At 41.4% G+C, this 22,207-nt stretch overlaps 1 protein-coding gene across 5 annotated transcripts in view; it reads left to right on the top strand.

Annotated features, from left to right (window-relative positions):
- LOC116066172 (MAM domain-containing glycosylphosphatidylinositol anchor protein 2) overlaps positions 1-22,207 on the top strand; it is a 182,270-nt gene that overhangs the window by 49,379 nt on the left and 110,684 nt on the right. For all 5 annotated transcript variants that reach the window (XM_036008975.1, XM_036008976.1, XM_031322067.2 and 2 more), the window contains 2 exons: positions 9,310-9,449; positions 20,450-20,624. In XM_036008975.1, coding sequence (XP_035864868.1) covers positions 9,310-9,449; positions 20,450-20,624 — 315 coding nt within the window. The remainder of the gene's footprint in view (positions 1-9,309; positions 9,450-20,449; positions 20,625-22,207) is intronic.

Raw genomic sequence — 22,207 nt, 5'->3', positions numbered from 1 at the left:
AGCAAAACCTACCTACACTGCAAAGCAGCCAAAAAAAGAAAGACAGACTTATCAAAAAGTGGAAATTCATGTTGGATTTCCGCTATAATGGCATCGGGATCCCAGTTACAATCGGGATAATTAAAATGAATGACGAGTACTGAGACAGGTTACTGTAGGAAATGCGTGCATGCCTGTGCTCATCTGGTGGGAAGGGCTTAGGACAGAGAGGGGAGAGCTGCAGGGGGAGGGCTGTATTTTCAAATTCTGGCTTCAGATTTACCATCAACATACTCAAACAGGCTATGCGACATATTTATCATAAATACATCTGCAAATAATTTTCTCTATTAATAAATTAATTAGTTCATCTTTTAAAAAATGTACAGCAAATGTTTGGAATGTTGCATTTCAATTTTGACTTGATCAATTAACTAATTATTAAAATTGGTCCTGATTAATTATCTGTTTATTGACAAACCTATTGTTTCAGCACCACTTGGAATCTTGTATTGCAGTACAACTACTCATTCTGTAGTAGAACTCATACCAAAAATGTTGGGAATTAAATCTTATAAGGTTATACTGTATGCTCAAACTGCTGGTGGTACGTTTAAAATAACCCAGGGGCAGTGAATCCAAGATGGTGGTTTTGTGCATTGAGTCATAAGTATGCATCTGCTGTGGTAGAATAACCCATCAGTTTTACTTTAGGTAATGTATGCCTGTTTGGTTGGTTTGATGCTTACATTGGGTGTAGGCAGCTGGCATAGCTGTGTTTTTGCAGTGGGCTTCTCCCTGTATGACAGCTGCTGTATGCTTCAGCACCATGGACAGAGACAACACAGTCACAGCACTGCTGCAAGCCAAACACCAATGTGCATCTGATATTCTGTGCTGTTAAATTCACACGTTTGGTTTGGAGTAAAAACTGACTAATGCATCAGATGAAACCATGCTTGTTCCTGTCATTTCCTCAAGATGGTTTGCATGACATAAAGCTTGCATGAACATAATGGATACAGCTGTATGCAGTCAAGCTCCATAACCTCCTGCTGTGGAGTGGCATACTGTGGGAGCAAAAATGAATCTGTCCTCTATATCTCCCCACCTTCACCCTCCACAGTCATCTCTCTCTACTCTCTCTCCATCTCAGCAGGGCTTTGGCAGGTTCACACTGGCCTAATTTTTAGAGTAACAAGGTGTGTGTGTGTGTGTGTGTGTGTGTGTGTGTGTGTGTGAGTGAGTGAACGGGTGCACGCATGGGTATGTGTTTTTATGATTGTGTGTGCAATGTCTGTTTCCTATAAATAGCACCTCTAAGAGCCACAGCTGTGCATCATTTGTTTTGTGCTCTTACGGTGCTCCTTGTCCGTTGAATAATCAGACAAACAAACCGTCTGCTGCATTAATGAGCCGCCTCGACTCAAGTACCCAATTTATAACTGTAAGTTTAAGTTTGTCCCTTTGTGCCACAAAAAGACCACCTGACACGTCTCTCTTGATTGTAATTTTCTGCTTAACTGGACAAACATGTTGTGTTTTCTGTGATGCTGCAGTCTCATATGAATGTGTGTGTTTTTTCCAGCCCACAGTACCGTGTGATAGATGATCTGTGCTGATAGTGTGAAGCCGGATCTATACAGAGTCTCATTTACAATAACAGTGTAGGCCGAGAAGTGCATTCAAGTGCATTATAGTGTGCAATCAATACGCTCTGACAACCCCTGATGTAATAATATGCATGTGCTGCTGGTAAACCATTTCTAGGCCCTACACACATGGATGACCCCATGGATGAGTTGCTTCTCAATTATACCACAGGAAGGGCCAGGTGTAGTGCAAGCTTCCACTTTCTAAAATGTAAGGCATGGGGAAAGCATGGAACATAATTTATTATGTTACAACTTTGGCAATGGACCATGTATGCCCTATCTCGAAGTTAAACTCCATTGACTTCACACTGATATAACCAATGGCAGTGCTCTGCATCACCTGAGAAAACACAGCCAGTACTGTTTAAAACCACAACATTTCTCATGTTCTCATTTAATATGGGCGAGTCTGCTCGACTGGGATACGAAAGGGGGAAGAAAATATCAATTTAGTTCTGTAATACCTACTATGTGTTTGCTATAGATGTACTGTAGGATTGCCATAACCTCATGGTAGATTTCGGTTGGGCCATACATTATGCCACTTTCAATCTCAAAGCTGCACTCATCAATATTTTTATATTAACAATGGATCAAATTACTACGGGTAATGTGAAAGGAGTCACTTGTAGTGACAGACACAAAATCTTACAGCTCATTATTTGGTTTTATGACCTGCAACTGTACTGTTTAGGTTAGGTCACCTTGTCCCAGCAGCAGCAGGCAGCTAACTTCATAGAACAAGTTCTGAGAAACCCACTGTATGCTGTCTTGTTAGCACCAAACAACAACAACTTTTTAAGATGCTAATATGTCAATGTTGTGTTTAAAGCTTGTCCCACTGCCCCCAAGTAGCCAAAAATTCTTTCTGAAAAAAGTAAAACTCAAAAGCAATACAACGTATCTATGCTCATTTTAATATACTCTGGGGTTTTTGCTGCTACAGCCTTTCTTGGTCTGGTATGACCAGTAGCTTATGGTAGCTAATGTTAGCAAACTTCAGATATTATTGAGTAACTAACATTACTGAGTCAATATACTTCTTGCTTCGTGACTCCTCTAACAGTACGTTTCAGCATGCAAGACTAAATACAGAAAGATATGAAATCCTAGTGAGTCAGACCACAGAAAGACAAGTGTTGTTAACAGCAACGACCTAGGACAGAAGTCTGTTTTTATTGGGTCAAACTGTTAAAAGTGTGTTCATTATCACTCATCAAAAGCTTCTAAGTGAGGCGTTGGGTCATCAATATTTTTTCAAAACTCTCAAAATAATCTTGGCAACATCTAATATGACTCTGTTGTCATTGTTTGAGCAGCTTAATAATGCTGAACTTGTTTTTGTGTTATCACTAAGCTTTTTTATGTTGGCATTGTGCAGTTTTATCATACAGCTGAAAATGACTTCTCCCTCACAGTCCCTTTATGACCAACTAGAAGTTTATTTTCAGTAGTCTTGGAGCCGAATCGATAATTACTTTGGTGCGATAACAAAAACAATTATTTTTTTAAACTGTTACGGTATGCATATTGCATATGTTTTTCTCTTTCCGTTTCTCACTTTCCCCTTTTTGTCAATATCTGGCTCTCCTATTCCAAGAAGGAGACTACGGAGCCAGAAAACTAGCAGGAAATGGTTAGTGGTCCTGAGGGGTTGGTCTGAGGACATTTAGCCCACAGCGACAACGAGCCCCAGCTGTTGGAGTTTTTTTCTCAACATTCATTTGTTTGTCAAATTTAGAGTCTCTACCATTGCCAAGAACCCCCTCTGCCACCCAGGCACTCCACAATCATGGTGACAAGGCTGCTTTTAGCCAAATCCAATTTAATCTCCATTGGCGTTAGTGGATAAAGCCATCTTCCCCAACTGAGGCCAAGGAAGGCTAGTCACTCCAGTGGGAGCTGCTTATTCAACACACACACACACACACACACACACACACACACACACACACACACACACACACACACACACACACACACACACACACACACACACACATGCACAGACTACAGATGAAGAAAGAGTACTAAACTAACAGTCTAACATGCACAATTGAATGTGCAGACTGAGGCAGTCTCTTGTTCTCCTCCCCTATACCTTTTCTTTCCCTGTTGTGTGTTTCTGCAGAGGGGGACATGATGTCACTGTTATGGAAATGAGATAATGAATGAAAGAGAGGCACATCTGAGACTTCGCTCCTAGCCTGTAGCTCCTCCACTTATCAGGAAGCTGTGTGTGTGTGTGTGTGTGTGTGTGTGTGTGTGTGTGTGTGTGTGTGTGTGTGCACTTGCAGATGGTTGGGTGGGAAGCGTAGTGCGGGGGAGTGACACTACAGCTTAAGATGCACATTTATGCAAATTTCATATCTTAACCCACAGGTTCGTGACAACATTTGCTCGGCATTTGTAACAACACCGTTTAATCACAAGTGCTTGTAGAGCAAATAAACAAGTGATTTCAGAATAACTCTGCATTAGTTTGACTGTGAACATCCACTCAATATTTAGCATTGATTTTCCCCTGCGCTCTTGCACTGTTTTTCACTTCTCACATCAGGGTGAGTGGCAGATGTGCTTGTTATGCCAATGCCAATTGCCCAACTGGCAAAAGAAAAGAGAAAAAAAATAAGATGAGAAAAAAGTGTCTAATTAACATCCAAATGTGCCACCAGCAGAATATTTGAACTCATTGCTCCCAAATGGCCTCTGCTCTGCTACTCAACATACTTGGCCACTTCACTCATTTGACATCTTGAACTTTTGCCCTGGAGGGATAGGGGGAGTAGAAGAATGTGATTTAGAAAAGGTGATTATTGATTAATTGGCCTTAAACATGTACCTGTAACTCTTTATAGAATGTTGAAGGATGTCTGTGATGACCCAAACAGTAGTTTTAGCACACTGCTTAGGGTTGAACTACTGTGCCCTCCTACTGTGGATACTTAAAAGTACATTAGCTGGTAATACCTGTGTGCTTTTGCATAAAGACACCCTGTGGAGTATTTGACCACTAGCGGGGCTATGGGGGTTCTGACGTGTGGGCTTTGTTTGTATTGTGTACGCGCATGAGGATGCACAAGCACACCGGCGACACTATTCACATTGTGCCATCATTTTCAAGCTATTTTCCTGATTGGAAGTTGGCGAAGGTAATGCACCAAAAAACTTAGCAATGCGCCAACAAAGGCAGTGAAGAAGAAGACTGCCAGCAAGCAAACATGGATGTAAACATTGCACAATTTTAAATAATACAAATGAGAAAGGAAATGCCTCATGGATTTTTGGTTGTGGTTTTGGTGAGAAAACACTGAATGTAAACAAGACAACTCCACAGGTTACCTTTTAAGTATAATCACAAAAACAGGACGTTTACTTGTAGCGGAGCATTTTATGTCTACTTTTATATGTCAAAGATCTGAAAATTTCCTGGAGGAAGGATTGGTTTGAAATCCAGTATGGAGTATACCACTGTCTGTGAAGTAAAACTGCACATATGCGGCAAATCTATAGATGTTGATTCTTCTGTCAACAGGTTAACCTAGGCCTACTGGACTTTACTTTCTTAGGGCGTTTTCACACATGAAAGTCCGAACCAAGGTCCGGACCAAGGTTCATGTTTTTGTTACATTCTATACATTTGATCCGGTAAGTTTTGGTTTCACACTGCAGTTATGCAAGCACACTAAAGATCTAAACGTGACAAAACTACGTCCTGCCGTCATCACATACGTGAGCTGCGTCTCCAGATACTTATAATTGATTGGTTTGTAGACGGGCTTCCCCGTCCTCTCGTATCCTCTCCCTGTGTCGGAGTTTTTTCAGCTGACTGCTGCTCTCCCATACGGCCGCGGCTCTTTTTGTTTTGTTGTGATGTTGAGAAGCAAGACACTGTAACTTTCTGGAGAATTTATTCAGAGACAAACGGAAACCTACACTGTACATTTACTACCACTTAACAAATAAACTGCTGATGTATTCTCTGCTCTGGTAGCCAACAGCTGTCTGCTCTGAGCGCATTCACCGTCACTGTCTCTCATGTAGCCTACACACTAAGCACCGAGCTATTCCTTAAAGGAGCTATTCCCCGGTCTTGTAACACAAGGAGAGCCTGCCAGAGCTTCTTGTATTTGGTCCGAAAGTCCAAACCATCCAAAAAATGCTTTCACACTGTAAACGAACCGGACCATGGTTCAGTTTGGTCCGGACCGAGACCACCTCTTTTGGTCGGACCAAAATTTGGTCTTTTGATCCGGACCGTGGTCCGGGGGAGGTTTCACACCTCTAATTTTGGTTCGGATCAAACTAAAAAGTCCGAAAGTCCGGACCAAATGAGGTATGTGTGAAAACGCCATTATTGACCAACAAACAGACTTAACAATTAAAAGACATTTCCATTACACCATAACATTTCCAATATATAAAACAGAATCATTGTCCCCATAATGAACTTGTATGGGATACAGTTATGATGTTAAGGTTTTTACCCAGCTGTGTCTGGCCTGCTATGATGTGTTCAAAGCTTTGTTTATCACCCATGGACATCTTTTATCTCAAACCTGTCAGCGCGTTGACATCTCACTTTGTGCAACCCCAAGTCCCAGGGCATTAATGTCATTTCTGTTCTGAATATATGAGTAGTTACTGTCAGTATGAAGTGGCTCTCATGAAAACTAAGCAAACAGGAAATTATGTAGTAATGACAGTTATTTTACTTTTATGCTTTGGGCCAAGTGATCTCAGCTGAGGTCTTAGCTATACAAGGATATGTGAGAACATTATGGCGCTCATTATGCATGCTTAAAGAGAGGGTTATTTGCTTTTGTCGCTGTGAGCTTAGTGTTGTCTGCATAAAGAACAAGTGTATGTTTGTGTGTGTGTTTGTGTGTTTGTGTGTGTGTGTGTGTGTGTGTGTGTGTGTGTGTGGCCGTTGCAGTAGCTGCTTGAAGATCATTAATTACGGGTGTTTCCCTACTTACCTCCAGGACTGATGGTATGCTGCAGAGATACTGGCTCATTGGAGTAAATGGCATTAGTACTTTGTTCGTCGAGTGCCCTGGGGCCTTGTTTCCCAGCCCTTTTTTGTTTCAAGTGGCAGCCTTGCGTGAAGCTCCCTTACACTGAGCCTATTTCTCAAGCCCTTATCCCCTCCCTGTGGAGTTCACCACTAGTGTATTCATCCACAAACGGAGATAGGACGACGATGAGGGGTTGGAGCAAGACAGGTCCAACACGGCTTTATGAGTAGCCAGTTAGCATCCGTGTCAGTGTGTTCGTCAATCTGCTTAGCATTTAGACGGGCAGGGCAAGCATGACTGGGCATTAAGCTGACATGCTGAATGAGACAAACAGCATGGTTGGTAACAGGGAGGGACAAGTGGTTAGCGTGTGGCTAAGGATGCACTCTGGCTGAGACTCCCAATGCAGCGTTAGGGAGGAGTGTCGCCACGCTCATTAGCATCGCAGCCTTGATAGAGGTAGAACTGAATCTGCTGCCGGGGCTGAGTCTGCCGAGAGAGGCTCTCACAGGAAGCAGCTCCTCTAACATGAAAGGCACACTACAGTCTGTAACTCCTTGTGATTCCTGATTTCTTTTTTTTTTTCTTTTTCAGAAATGTGTAGTCCTCCTCCTAATCATATCCTGTACCCGCTCTCTAAATCATCTCATCCCAAACCTCTTCCCTAATCATGTAAGTTGGAGAGGGATAAATGCTTTACAGATGCTAGTATTGTCAGGGGTCGGTTACATGCAACTCCGCTTTTACAGCTCAGTGGAACTGAGCGTTTTGGGGCGGTTTACCTAAGATGACACGTTCCTCCCTTCTGCGTTGGGTTGTGGACGGATTGAAATGTCCTTACTGACTCACAAGGGTCAGCTAATGGTGGAGAGAAACACCAGTGCAGTAACTGCAGCTGTGGACAGACAGCTGTGGGTAGTTGAGTAGAGTTGTTCTGCCATGAACTTTTACTGCAGTATGCCTGTGCTGCTGAATAGTGAGTTTAATTTGCACATAGCCTATCACAGTTTCTGGAATTTTTATATCCCTAATTGTATTACATTAAGAAATGATGTGTTAAATAATGAGTCCTGTTCCGATCCAACAATTTAAGTATGGACGCCCACTCTCCTTATGGTCGAATGACAGTTGATTTTTTTTTTAGATTAGACCTTAAGACATTTACTTACAAAATGATAATGCGTTGAGTCATGACTGATTCATTTGAGATAATTTTCTTTTTCATACTGTGTTTACATGTGCAAGGTTTTGTAATGAAACCCTTCTGGCATGTAATTACACCGAGTTGTAATTTTTTTTTTTTTTAAGATTATTTTTTGGGCATTTTTTTAGGCCTTTATTTTCACAGGACAGATGAAGACATGAAAGGGAGAGAGAGGGGAATGATATGCAGCAAAGGGCCACAGGTTGGAGTGGAACCCGTGGCCGCTGCGTCGAGGAGCAAACCTCTACATATGTGTGCCCGCTCTACCAACTGAGCTAACCCGGCCACCGAGTTGTAATTTTATTCTGATATTTTCCCAAAGCGAATAAGTGAGGAGGATAAGGAGACAGAACATTACTTGTTTTGCAGCCTACCATCAATTTGTACACAGTTGTCCATCTACATGACACTGTATTTGAATTATTGCTGCTTACATTCAGTAATTTGGTTAAGATGCAAACTGAGTGTCAATTTGAATTCAAGTGGAGTGATACTGATTGGTAACTGCTGTTGTCATGGCTACTGAATCTCTTTTCTCCAAACTGTAATTTAGCGTGACTGGGGCCAAGGTGCATCAGTAAAGGTCTGCAGATACTGTACTGTAGAGGGTCACAATGTGAAATATTGACTTAAAGTGACAGAAATAAATAAAATATAAAACAATGTGTGGGCTTTTGACACCTCTTATAATAACAATACTGCTGAAGTAGCATCAGGCAACTAGCATTTATCTCAACATTAACTTGTCATTGTATTAAAAGACCTGTTAATTAACCTTGAATGTAATTAGTTTACTTTTTTTCTGCAATTAGTACAATCTATGAAAGTGTGCATTATGCCTTTAAGATGCATGCTCAGGTTGCATAGTAAATTACTTTGTAGTGCAAACTAGTAGCATGATTTTTCAGTTATGCTACCAATTTACATACAAATGCATAGATACATACAGTAAAAAGAGTTGCTTTTTTAATGTTTCATCTTTGTTAGTGTAAATAAAAAAGAACCATTTGTTCATCTTGTGCACTAACTAATGCCACTTACTAAAGAAAACATGCTTGACGTATATAAGATTTGCTGAAGAATAAAAAAGAGTCTTACACCATTTTTGAATCACTTTTTGACAACACGCTCGGAAGCACGAGCCCTATCAGTACTACGTCTGTGAAAGTGATACTCTCACAAGTTACTTCAAATAAAAACTACATAAGCAGTGAATCATTTTTCCAAAGTAGCTTCCCTCGACTTTGTATTTGATATACTTGCAATGTTTAAAAAGCTAAACCAAGGTGAATGCTACAAAAGTAAAATGTGTCAATCACAATGTTGTTTTTTGTTCAAATACCCCTGCCCCCCCTTGTGTGCAGTACAAATGTGGCCACAACATGCTGAACTACTCATTCCTTCTGAAATAACCACAATGCTAAGACACTTTGTGCTTTTTCTTCCTCCACAGCACCTCCAACCGTGCGCATCATACACTCAGGGCATGCCTGTAATGTTGAGGAGGAGAGGCACACGGAGAGAGTCTACACCATCCGAGAGGGAGAGACCCTGGAGCTCACCTGTCTGGTGACGGGGCATCCTCGACCACAGGTTAGGAACTCGCTACCTTTTCGTCCGCCCTTTACTGACAGCGCGGGCAAAAATAGCTACACAAGGGAATCATGGGACAAGATTCTAATTTTGTAGCCTGTCTCCCCTTCCTGTCTGTTTCTCCTTTCTTCACTCTCCTTCAGCAGCTTTTATTTTAATTCTGTATTAGCGCCATTGAGTGGCACACCACATACCTCAGCACTAAACCAGCTTAAAAGTTTAATCCTTTAATTATTGACGGTTTAGGTTGCATTGTGCACCTGCATGGTGATAATGAAAGCTTCCGAGTCTAATGAGAATGCAGAAACAAAACAGGCGAAACATCTGCCAAAACAGAAACGTAACTTGCCAGAAGCAGGCCACAGTGAAAAGTGGGTCCTCGGCATCTGAGAAAGAGTTCTTCCTCAAACTCTTTTTATTTACTGTGGTTATCTGAACTAATAAAAAAGCTTCCACCTTTTTCTAAAGAAAAAAGGCTGTTCATTTGTTCTTGTTGTGCCTTCTACTTATTGCCGTTCTCATTCAAATTCAAGAAGTAGGTATATAAAAAAGATATGTTAAAATAAGTAAGACAAAAGTAGAAACACAATTTCATCTACTTGATTCAACAAAAATACCAACTAACTTGATCCACGCAGGTATAAATGTCAGCTCTGCCACAAATGACCTGACCATCACATTTCCATCTCATATTAATCCGGGCAGGATTTGCACACACTAACCTTTCGAACATTTATCGAATGTTGTTTCCAATTTGCTTGATAACACAAACGAATTCAGCACTATCTCCGCACAGAACTGAGCTTATTTACCTGAATTAATATAATTCCCCTTTTGATTCATAGACGGGGCGATTAGCTCGTACACTTCCCGTCTGGATGCCAAAGCAAAAGAGCATATTGATTTTTATATTTCAATTGAAAAGGTGAGGCCTCTTCAATTAGCGAGAGGTTCAGACACACCGTTCATCTCCGCTAGTTGTCAGGGGGACAACTTCGTACTCATCATCTCTGTCTTTCCTATTAATTAGACTTTCTGAAAACCAGAGCAGAGCAAGGGGAGGGGAGGGGGGAAGAAGAGAGTGGGAGATCAAAAGCCCTGCATGGCTGTGTCGCAGGAGAGGCAGTCCTCTCCTTTGAAACCGAGTCATTATGAGACTCACGCAGATCCCCTGGCGCAGCGGGTCTCGGCTGTGTCTCCCCGGACTTTGGATGTGTCAGCTTTGTCCCCCTCTGGTAGTGGCATGGGTCCAGGGGGGCAATGACACTCATTCTGAGTGGTTTCGGAAGCCGGCGAGGTTATCTGGGGTGGCAGTAGTCCTACGGCTGGTTTTGTAATGTTGGTGGAAAAACACAAGGGTATGCGACCTCGTCGGAAACACACACGCAAGTGAATACAGCCTTAACAGCTCATCCTTTCATTGGAGTTAAATATTAATTCTCAGAACATGTTCTGAGTCTTTCTTCGCCCCCAAATTTCCACATTTTAATTGAGTTGAGTTTCTTCATCTTTTAACAGGATACATGGGGAAATGTAATCAGTGCTCTTTGCAAAGGCTGTAGTGCATTCTCAGTGCGTTCTGTCATAATTAATGACATGGGCACAGACTTTGCTTTCACCTTTGATAGGGACATTATTTTGTTAGACAGTATGAACTGTGTGTGTGTGTGTGTGTGTGTGTGTGTGTGTGTGTGTGTGTGTGTGTGTGTTTTTCTTTTTCTGAAATAGTATATCTTGACATGGCTAAATGTTTTCTATATGTTTTTGCTATTTTTGTTCAGATTTTAAAAATATATTTTGTTTTGTTACTATAAATCTGATACATGTGATAGATTTTCAGAATAAATGTCACGAAAATGTATAGAAAATAATCAGAAGGTAATATGCTACACTGTGTGTGATAATCCATTTGAAAACTTCCCTTGAGATTCTGTCCTCTCTTTCCGTCTGTTGACTGCACAACTCAAATCTTTTAGATTTGCTGTGGCAACGTTTGCACATTATAAATAATGTCCATGTTAGAAAGACCCAAACAACAATAACTCCTGATCAAGTGGGGTGGGGTTAGTCAAACTATGTACACTAAACATCTTTGGCACAAATGATCTTATCTTAAGCATTAATGCTACATAATTTACAGATGTCAGGAAGATACATTCTTATAAGCTAAGATGTTACTGACACTTTGGTTCCTCTAAAAAGAGAGCCGATGTCTTACGTCTTTCGATTTTGATATTTACATCAATTTCAAAGTGACACATTTGATTTAGATTATTTTCAACGGTTTTGTTTGGTGGGGGCAGAACCTGACATAGTATTATTTATATATTGGAATATCGGAAGGGCTGAGGAGACCGCATGTAGCAGCAATGCTTCTATTTTCTATTATGGAAGAAGAAAGAAGTGCCTAATGTTAACATTCTGGCTAACTGAGCTGACAAAAACACCGCTTAATCTCCTGCCTGAAAGACTAAAGCAATTCAAATCCAGTATATACCGTGCGCTACATGCGACATAAGGTAGCACTCCTTATGAGGGCCACTCTGTTCTTGTTCTGTTGCTCACTCTTTAGTTCTTTGATATATGTTTGTTTGCTTTAAAAAAAAAGAAAGAAAAAAAGATTCATGTTTATCTGGATGCCATGCTTGAGGACCCAGCTCTTCACAATAAAATATATTTGAAACAAAATGACACATTTGAGCAATATAAATGAGTTTACTAATACCTCACACTAAATTTAAACTCCAAATCACCTGACTGATGTTAGTTGAACCCAGTGAAGATTTTTAATTGAACCATGTGATGTTTAAATAGTTTAACTATAAATACCTACCGCCACTGCAACCGGTTATTCATCTTGCAGGCATTACTGCCAATGCTGTGCTTTAGATAGCTGTCCATGTGTAGTATAACCTGAGGGTTGTCAGATCATCAGGTCAGGTATCCTCCATATCTTGTTCTTTCACTTTTCATTAGAATAGGCACATTTTTGCAGAAAACACACAGACCTGCAGCTCGGCATAGACCTTACCAGGTCTGCCTGCTCTTTGTTTTCTGTTCATCAGCACTTCGTTTAAAACCCATTTGTACCTACACAGCTATGATCTGGGTTGAGTACCAAAAAAAAGCAATGCGTGATGAACAGTCAAAGATTCTGTGCTTTGCTGAAAACATTCAGGGCTTAAGCCCTGTAAACCCGCCCCTGGAGCCGCCAATGATCTACACCTAAGATTAATGGGAAAACACTTTCTCCTCTCTGTAGTATCATTCTCAATTTTGTTTTCTTGTACAACTTCCATACCAGGAATAACTTAAGCCACACTTTCCACCTGCACCACAATATCACAGGGGGCCAAGTCACTGTGAATCGTTTTAATTAGTTCTGCATTAGCAAATCACAAAATAGCTTTTTTCATCGTTACTGTCCAGATTTCCGTCTCTATCTCTGGCTCTGAGATACTGCTAGCTCCCATGATGATACATAGACCTAGTGGTGTTGTGCCAAGTACAACATCAGCACCACAAAGGACCAACCACAGAGTAAATGGGGCCACGGTTGGCAATTTCGCCACCGTTTAATTCTTCACGTCTATCAATATGCACACTTCTTAAATTACATAGACGCCCCTCAGGCCTTCTCACTGATGGAGTCTCTGGATTCTGTCCAACCAGGCAGCAGCTTCCTCACAGGCCTCTCTGTCATCCCAGCACACAAACGCCCACTCACCTCGGAGGAAAAAACAGAGGCTTTCTAATAATAAAATCATACGTGCATCCGACCTAACACACAAAGAAACACACACTCACAAATGGCAGCGGAAACACTTGTCTGCCTTCCCATTTAATTGTCAAATAAATATATGTCCCTGTCAGTCACAAGCACACCGTATAATATGTGCTTTTTTTCCCGCTGTGCCTTGTGGGTTTGGCATTTCAAGGTGTTACTAAGGGCTGTGCGGGAAGACTGGGACTGCTGACATCTGGCAGGCTCGGAGGGCAATGAAGTTAAATTGTCATGGATGCATCGTGCAGAGGTCACTGGAAGGATTTGTGGAACTTGGCTCTCTGAGGAGAAGGATGAGACAGAAAATCATAGCTGTGGCCAGTGCTTCTCCCTTCGCTCTCTGCTTTTGATCTCTGTGCAAACACTAGCAAGTCCATTTTCTTAGTAGTCGATCAACAGAGAATTAATCCACAACAATATCGATAATCAATTAACTGTTCACTTATCAAACAACAAAACTACAGTAAGTATCTGCAGCCGTGCTAGTGGCTCTTTGAGGCACAGTGGTGCTTAATCAACATGCTAACATTCTGATGTTTAGCAGGTTACCTGCAATGAGCAATGAGGATTAAAGGATTAATTGAATAAGTAGGGAGTGAATTGATCGATTAATTGACAATTAAAGTAATTTGTCTGGAATTGGCTCTGTTTCGAAATAAAAAAAAAAATATATATATATATATTATTTCATTCCCGGTGCTTCTCCTGACTATCAATATCTATAAAAGACTAACATGCCCTGGTTAGCTCACCTGGATGAGTGTGTGCCCCATGTACAGAGGCTCAGTCCTAGTTGCAGCAGATGTGCATTCAGTTCCAACCTGTGGCCCTTTGCTGCATGTCATCCCCCTCTCTCTCCCACTTTCCTGACTTAATTTGTCCTATCAATGAAGGCAATACAAACCCCAAAAATAATCTTAAAAATTTTTTTTTAAAAAATGCAAATCTCTCTCTCTCTCTCTCTCTCTCTCTCTCCCTCTCTCTCTCTCTCTCTCTCTCTCTCTCTCTCTCTCTCTCTATACCATCTCTCTCCATATATTGCTGAAACGATCCATCGACTGATTAATCAATTGGTCGATGGACATGAAGTTAATCTACCATTTTGATAACCGAGTCCACAACCATTTATTAAGCTGAGTTGCCAAGCATCAGCTGTTACAGCTTCTCAAATGTGAAGATATGCTGTTTTGTATCAATGGAAATTGAATATCCCCTAAGGTTTCTGAAACAATGAAATTTTCTTGACAGTTTTTTAGATGAAAGAATTAAACAATTAATCAGACAATTAATAAATAATCAATACTGAAAATATATAAGATTTAGCCCTGCCTCCATCGAATTTAAAGATAATAATATACCCTTTCCCTATTTCTTTCTGTTGTCCCACCATAACTCCTTCTCTTTGTCTCTGTATCAGAACACCACATACGCATACAGCTTCATCTGTTCATACTTTCATGGCCCCTGTCCTCCAGCTTCGTTCATTGTCTTTGATGTCGTGAACAGACATCAAAGAGTCCCTGATAATAAAGCCATCTGCCCCCGTCTCCCTTGCCCTGGCCTCCATCCATTATGTCCACACTACTTTGTTTGAGTACCAGGCTCCAATAGCCAGCAACACCACAATGCAAACACCTTTTTTTTGTTTCAATTATTGGCTGGCCAGATTCAAATCGCAGCGCCACGGGTCAGCGAGTACAAATAAGCTGACCTCGGGCCCTGGGACATTCTGTTTTATACTGTGAATCTGAGTAGTATGTGATCTGTTTTGGATGCTCCCATGACAGTTAGCCTATATTGCTGGTGTCTTTAGCAGATGGTGCTTTTTTAAATATATAATATTTAGCTTCCTAATTTTTGCAGTGTTTGCCATACAAACTGCAGCATCAGAAGAGGCACCGCAACAGAGCTTCCCCTTGAACCACAGCCTGTCCAATTCACCCACAGTCATTTATGTCTTAAAAGTGACTTCAACTGCAGCACACAAACATACCGCATGTAGTTCAACACCAAGGCGAAACGTTTGTCAGTGTGCGTTTCCTATTCAATATTCAAATTTCTGATTTTTTTATTCATTTGTATATCAAAGACTGGGCAGCATGGTGATGCAGTGGTTAGCACTGTTGCTTTACACCCAGTGGGTTCTGGGTTTGAACCCTCTGGCTTGCTTGGGCCCTTTTGTGTGGACTTTGCATGTCCCCCCTGTTAGTATGGGTTCTCCTCGGGTCTCCCCGGCAATCTACCAACAATCCAAAGACTTGCAAGTTACAGTAGCTTCATTGTTGACACTAAACCCCCGTACATGTGAACATGAATGATCGTCTGTCTCTGTAGTCACGTTTCCACTAAGCACTCCAGTTCAGTTCACTTCAGTTTGTTACACATTAGCAAAAGTGAATAGTGGATAGTACCTGGTACTTGGTACTTCTTTGGGTAATACCTCGGAGTTACCGAGCGAGCTGAGGCGATACTAAAAGGTGGAGTTAAAACACTGCAGGCCACTGATTGGTCAGAGAGAATTGTCATTAGCGCGACAAGGGACATCCTGCACTAACCTAGCCAAGCTACCATCAGTAGCAACAGCAATTTTTTTTTCCACTTGGCACCCGATTTAATAAAAAACGGCACCTGCAAAACTATGCCCCCCCGCTAGCCTGAATAGGATAAACGGTTACATATGGATATCAGACTTAACTACGGCGTGTTTCATATTGTCATCCAGTTTTTTACGAGGGGCCAGTGTTTTCTAACATAGACCTGTAGAGTCTTTGCACTCACAATTTGTAATTTGGACCTCCTGTTGCTTCTTCTGATCGCTGATTGTCATGCTTAGCCACACTTGGCTGCACCACCGAGTGGCACATACCACCATCAGTGCCGAAAAAGAAAAGATGGCAAGCAATTAGAAACCAGTCTGTTGTTAGGGAGAGGGAAACGTCACAGCAGGCATTATGGGAGATTCACCGAAGACGCGTGCTCCAGCATATGATCCCTGCATAACAACAGACACTGGGCGCATTTTAATTAGCTCTTGCCATGACAGCATGTGTGGTCTCGAACACTGCTGGGATTTTCAGTTGGATACTAATCTAGACGGGCTTCTACTTTCCTTTTAAGCAAATGTTGATCTTTCTATTGGGATGTCTGATTTAAGATGGAATGGCGGTATTATTGTGTTGACACTGCTTTTCCCTGTGGAACTAAATGGTGTCATGTTTTCGATGCTTTTTTAAAAAGTAGACTCCTTTTTTTCCTTAACTAAACTATTATATGTGAGGTGAAACATGGAAACCAGACATAATTTACATTTCATGCTTATAATATATGCACACTTGTAATTGCAAGGGACATACAGGACTAATACGTTTCCGCCATCAAACAGCGGCTCGGTGGTACATCTTGGGCAGTTTGACTTATTCCCCAGTGTATACTTATGAGCACCTAAAGAGTTTCAGCTGTGGAATGAGAAAGCCCAAAAAACTCAGCCAGGCTGTCTGGGAATGCTAGAAGCAGCGATTATCATATTGCTCAAATCCGCCACCTCCTCTCAGATCAAGAGTATTTGCATTGCACTGAGGAGAGTGAAGAGGGTCAAACTGTTCTCACCAGGCGTACTTCAGGACTCCCCCTGTGGGTAGAGGTGCTCAGATGTGAAAAGTCAAAGGAGTAGAGGAATGAAAATAGCTTCAGGGTGAGTTGAAAGCTCACCAAAAATGTGGTCTGCTGCCCTCGTGAAACAAACAGCAGCACATTCCTTTTGAAAGTATGAATAGTTATTTGAATACCCACTTCTTAGTGTCACTCCAACAATGCATTATTGATACTGTGCTTTTCTAAAATTCAAAGCTCTTTACACAAAAGGCAAAGGAAATGACTGGGGGTATAAGCTGGGAGAATATTGAATTCTGCTGAGGTCGCCATAAGCCAGCTTGCTTTGTATTTGCATGAGGGGATCCAGAGCACAGACACAGAATTCGAAAACTTTGCTCCATCTAATTTATAATCATAACTTATTTAACTTTGGGGCTTGTTTTGCTGAACTCATGATGTCCCTAACTGTTATAATAGGGCTCCAGATTTTCTAACAGAGGGGCTTTAGCATCGATCAACTGCTGACTTTGGGCTTTTTAATGGAGTGCTTTCTCTCAATGTCTCTTGATGCATTTGAAACAGGCCAAGTGAAACCTTTTCAGTGCAGTGTATTCATTTATTTTTAATGGTAATATATCCACTTAAAGGCTATATAAACGGATGGGACAGAAGCTCGGGCTAGCTACAGGCTTTGTCCTTTTTTTTTTTTTTTTTTTTTTTTTCCCCCAGAAAAAGAGGTCGATGAAAGAGAGAAATATAGCACACACACAGTCTTTGAATTTCAGGGTGGCTAATTTGTTTCTGCCACTCTGAACAGTAACACCCCGAGCAACACAGAGAATCTGAAACTCCTCTGATAAACTTTTTCTGCATGTGAATTCCTCTCCTTGTCATCTTCTAGCCCTGAGCTCTGAAAAAAAAGCCTCTGGTAGTGCACCATTATCATGGTTTGGGCCACCCACCCTTTCATTTCCTTTCTCCTATCAGTTTGGAAAATGACCAAACTTCAAGCTGTCGTAACCTCGGGCTGGAGTCGTCATGGTTAAACCCCCACGGCTAGAGCTGCACAGCGGCTACCTCCCATGATAGCACCCAATCTTCATCCCTCCATGCAGTGATATCCCTGTTCCATCTGATCTTATCTCTGTAAAATAGGATGCTATCAGTATCCAAGATGATGCTATCACCATACAGTGTGGAGAATTTGGAATCTAATTCGAACCCCACCCCCCCGCGCGCGCCGAGACAGAGATATGGGAGGTTTTGCAGGCAAAGCCAGTCCATCTGTGGCTTGCTTAGGATGAGGGATTGAATGGAGCTTTATGCTCGGTAGTGCTGGTTGTGTGGCCCCCAGGCCAGAGTTGTCACAGTACCTGTTCATGCTCTATGCTCAAATGAGGACAGGAGGAGATGATGGAGAGTCAATTATAACCTCATGTTGGAGAGTAATACTATTTCACCTTTCATTACACCTCAATGCCATGGGCTAACCGGGTCTCATCAGATAGTGAAAGGTACTCATGCTGAGAAGGCCACGCCGAGGTCAGTTTGGTGTGGAATAGAGGAAAGACTAGAGGATTGATTAGCGGAAGATTTTCAGCTTGCAAGTCCTCATTTATACTGTGATATTTCACCGAAGAACATTACAGCAATTTTTGTTTAATACAGGATGTTCTTCAACAGTTGCCTATGCATTGCATTAGATACAGAATCTTGTCAAAAACACAAGACAGTATAACAAACGTGCGTTAAAGAACTTCATTTTAATCTTCTGCACATTCTTGAATAATGTCCTGTTCTCAAATAGAGAGAAACAAACCATTATTTGAAACAGGCCTTTACTGTATTTCTAATTTCCTCCTGATTTTATAGGCATGCTTCGTTATGGTTTTTAAAAGAAGTCTGTTTTCTGATCATCTCCTGTCTTAAGAGAATAGTTTAATGTTTTGGGAAATGTGAACATTAATACAGCTCTCATGTTTGTTAATAGATAAATATGAAACTACAGACTTACGCTTAGCTTACCTTAGCGTAAAACCAGAAACAGAGGGAAAAACTAGATTGGCTCTGTCCAATGGTAACAAAATCTGCCTACCAGCACCTTAAAATGTCACTCATTAAAGTGTTGTATCTTGTTTCTTTAATCCGTACAAAAACTGAAGTTTAAAAACGCAAACATTTTGTTTGCTCTTTATGCAAACTCAATACATCCTTCATGCGTACCTGTTCTCTTGATCAAAAAAGTTGCTGCAAGGTTGTTTTTTTTACGAACAAAAGTGCAGGTAATTGCATCACTTCAGTGTTTTTTACCAGGCCTGTATTAGCAAGCTAGTATTAGAATACTGGATATTATTTGAACAATGTACAGTAACATCTTGATTTATACGTTATGGGGCCTATTTTAATGATCTAAGTGCACGGCGTGAAGCGCCTGTCGCAGGTGCGTTTAGGGCGTGTGCGAATCCACTTTTGCTAGTTTAACGGTGGAAAAAAGGGTCTGTGTGCCAGGCTCATGGTTCAAAATGGTTGTACTTAATTAATCATAGGTGTGTTTTGGGCGTAACATGCAATAAACCAATCAGAGTGTCATCTCCCATTCCCTTTAAAAGCCAGGCGCGGTTGTACCTTGGCACATTGCTATTATGATCTTGATCTTGTCTTTTGTTCCACAGGCTATCAAACTTCTTAATGAATTTCATAGTTAATGAAGGTCCTGTACGGTAACAGGGTTATTTATTTATTTTTATTTTTTTATTTTTTCTATTCTTGTTTTCCCAGCTGGTCTGGAACCCTAACAAGCATAGGGTGTGCACGCTGTGCACAAGCCTAGGCGCATTTTACTAATGCACTGTTAAAATAACAATGAAATGCTTTTTGCATTATTGACTTTAGAGCAGGTTTTTGTTGGTCAATGGCGCGATCACTTCCTGCTGCCTCAAGATAGCAATACGCCAAGAATTCACCTGAACACACCTCCCTGTAAGACCAGCACGCCCATGGGTGCAAAGATGGGCGCAGGTGCATTTGCTATTTAACCCTTGTGTTGTCCTCGGTTGACCCGTTTCCAAAACGTTTCTATATCAGAAATGTGGGTTTCTTTCAACTGAATTGTCGAAAGAAAAAACGTGGATGGTTCCATACAACGCTCTTCGCAAGTAAATTAAATGATCAGCTCACTACTGTCATTGAATTTGGGTGTTTTAGTCAAATTTATAGCATTTGAAATTTTTTTGTATAAAAAAATGTCAGAAAAAGCGCCGGAAAAAATCGATAAAACATCAGAAAAAGTGACTAAAACGTCAAAACATTTCCAAAACATCGGGAAAAGCGACAAAAGTGTCAAAAAAGACGACCAAAACATTGAAAAAAGTTACAATTTTTGCACAGAAAAACAAAGTTGCACGGTTGACGGTAAGACAAGACAAGGGTTAAACCACGTGGGCGCTGGATGGGAAATTGACAACTGCGTCGGTCTTAAACTAGCAAAGACACTTGCATCGGGCTCTGCGCTGCGCCGGGTGCAAGATAGGGCCCTATATCTACTTCCTACCTGAAGCTGTGTTGGACCGTCTCCCTCTATATCAGACCGGAAAGTATAATCATTTCTACCATTTGTACTTCCCAGATCCGATGGACCAAGACAGCAGGCAGTGTGTCGGACCGCTTCCAGGACTCCAGTGTGTTCAACGAGACGCTGCACATTGCAAAGATCCTGAGGACCCAGGGAGGTCGCTACTACTGCAAGGCTGAAAACGGCCTTGGATCCCCTGCCATCAAGTCCATCAGGGTGGACGTCTACTGTAAGTGTGATGATAAAAAAAAAAAAAATCCCTCTGTTATTATGTGTTTCTTCCTGGTTCACAAAGGCATCCAAATGAAGCATACTGAAAATGGTAAGTTGCCCAAAGGTAGGACTATCAGAGTCTGTATCTGTGTTATTGTGCGATGGACTGGCCATGGTGTCGCTGTGTCTCCTTCCTAAGTCTCTGCAAGACACATTTCAGCAGACAGCCATGACCCTGATAAGGTTTCTATTCTTCATTCATCTGTTTATGCAACAAAGTCACTCTCTTAGCAGTGTGCAGCTTAGGGCAAACTTAGCTTTTAAATTGTAACCAGGATATGTGCTCTAGTATGAAATCATTTTTAAGTGCTAGAAAAAAAAAATGATATTATGGGAAATGAAACAAGTGCTGGAATGTTATTTTGCCTGAAATGCTTTCAATTTCTTAAATGCAGAAAAATCAACCTATGAACACAGGCAGCTGCAGCACAGATAGTTAGTGCTGATCAGTGTGCAACAACATGAAACCTTACAGCCCAATACAGCAGTGTTCCAAATTCCTGCTGTGAATGAAAATGTAGTTATTTGTAGGTAGAGCATCCAAAGACACCCCTGCGCTCTCCTGAGAATGTTAATTAAGCTAAAACGCTTTTGTTATCCTGACACAGCCATCGACTGTACTGTAAGTGCAATCTTTCTATTTTTAAAGTATCTGTGCGGCAAACGGTGAAGGCTCATTAGCGTTCGTCAAAGAAAACGGTGATTTAGTGCTATTGTTTTTATTGACTCAGCATTGATTGTCCTATTTCACCTCGTGAGTGGTCGAGGAGTGGCGAGACAGGGGAGTCGCTGCCCTTTTTACAGCCAGCCCCTCAGACAACCTCCAACAAGTAGGAGCTTATATCCAGTGAGTAATATGTAGGTGTATTGTAATCAGCTGTATCAAAGGAAGATCTCTAGTCTTACTGTTTGAGCTTCAAAAAATCCTGCTGAGATACATTTTAAATTATGTGTTTGGTGCCTTTGAAAGATCTGTAAGCCGCCTCCTTAAATTGTCTCTACTGCTTCAGTCTCCGCTCCCTCAGTAGTACTCAATCCCTGCTTTCTTTTATATGTCAAGCTGCAAAGTAAAAAATGCTGTCTAATCTTATATAAATTGAATATAATCAATGGCCTCTCTTAATTTGTTGCCAAACATCCAATTTTCAGTCACAAAGGAAAGAAAGAGGTAGTGGAGCAGAACATTTGTGGCACTAAATAAGATGCACTAGAGCTCTTACCTCAACATCTCTCCTCTCCTCTCCTCTCTTCTCCTCTCCTCTCCTCTCCTCTCCTCTCCTCTCCTCTCCTCTCCTCTCCTCTCCTCTCCTCTCCCCACATTTTCTTTCTTGTCTCTGTCTTATTCTTGCCCCTCAGTATGTGAGCCACATCCTTGAATCTGTTTATTTGGACTGACACGGGCAAAGGTTGTGGAATTGAAACTTGTTTAGAAAAGCTTGTGGAAGGCCTTTAGTGGAGCAGCAGAGCAGGGGCTGAATGTATTTCAGTAGCTGACAGTCAGAGACCTTGTTCCCTCCGTGCACCATTTCACCTTGGCTG

Source organism: Sander lucioperca, chromosome 13 (assembly GCF_008315115.2).
Source record: "Sander lucioperca isolate FBNREF2018 chromosome 13, SLUC_FBN_1.2, whole genome shotgun sequence".
Taxonomy (NCBI): Eukaryota; Metazoa; Chordata; class Actinopteri; order Perciformes; family Percidae; genus Sander; species Sander lucioperca.
This window is presented reverse-complemented; position numbering and strand designations above follow the sequence as displayed.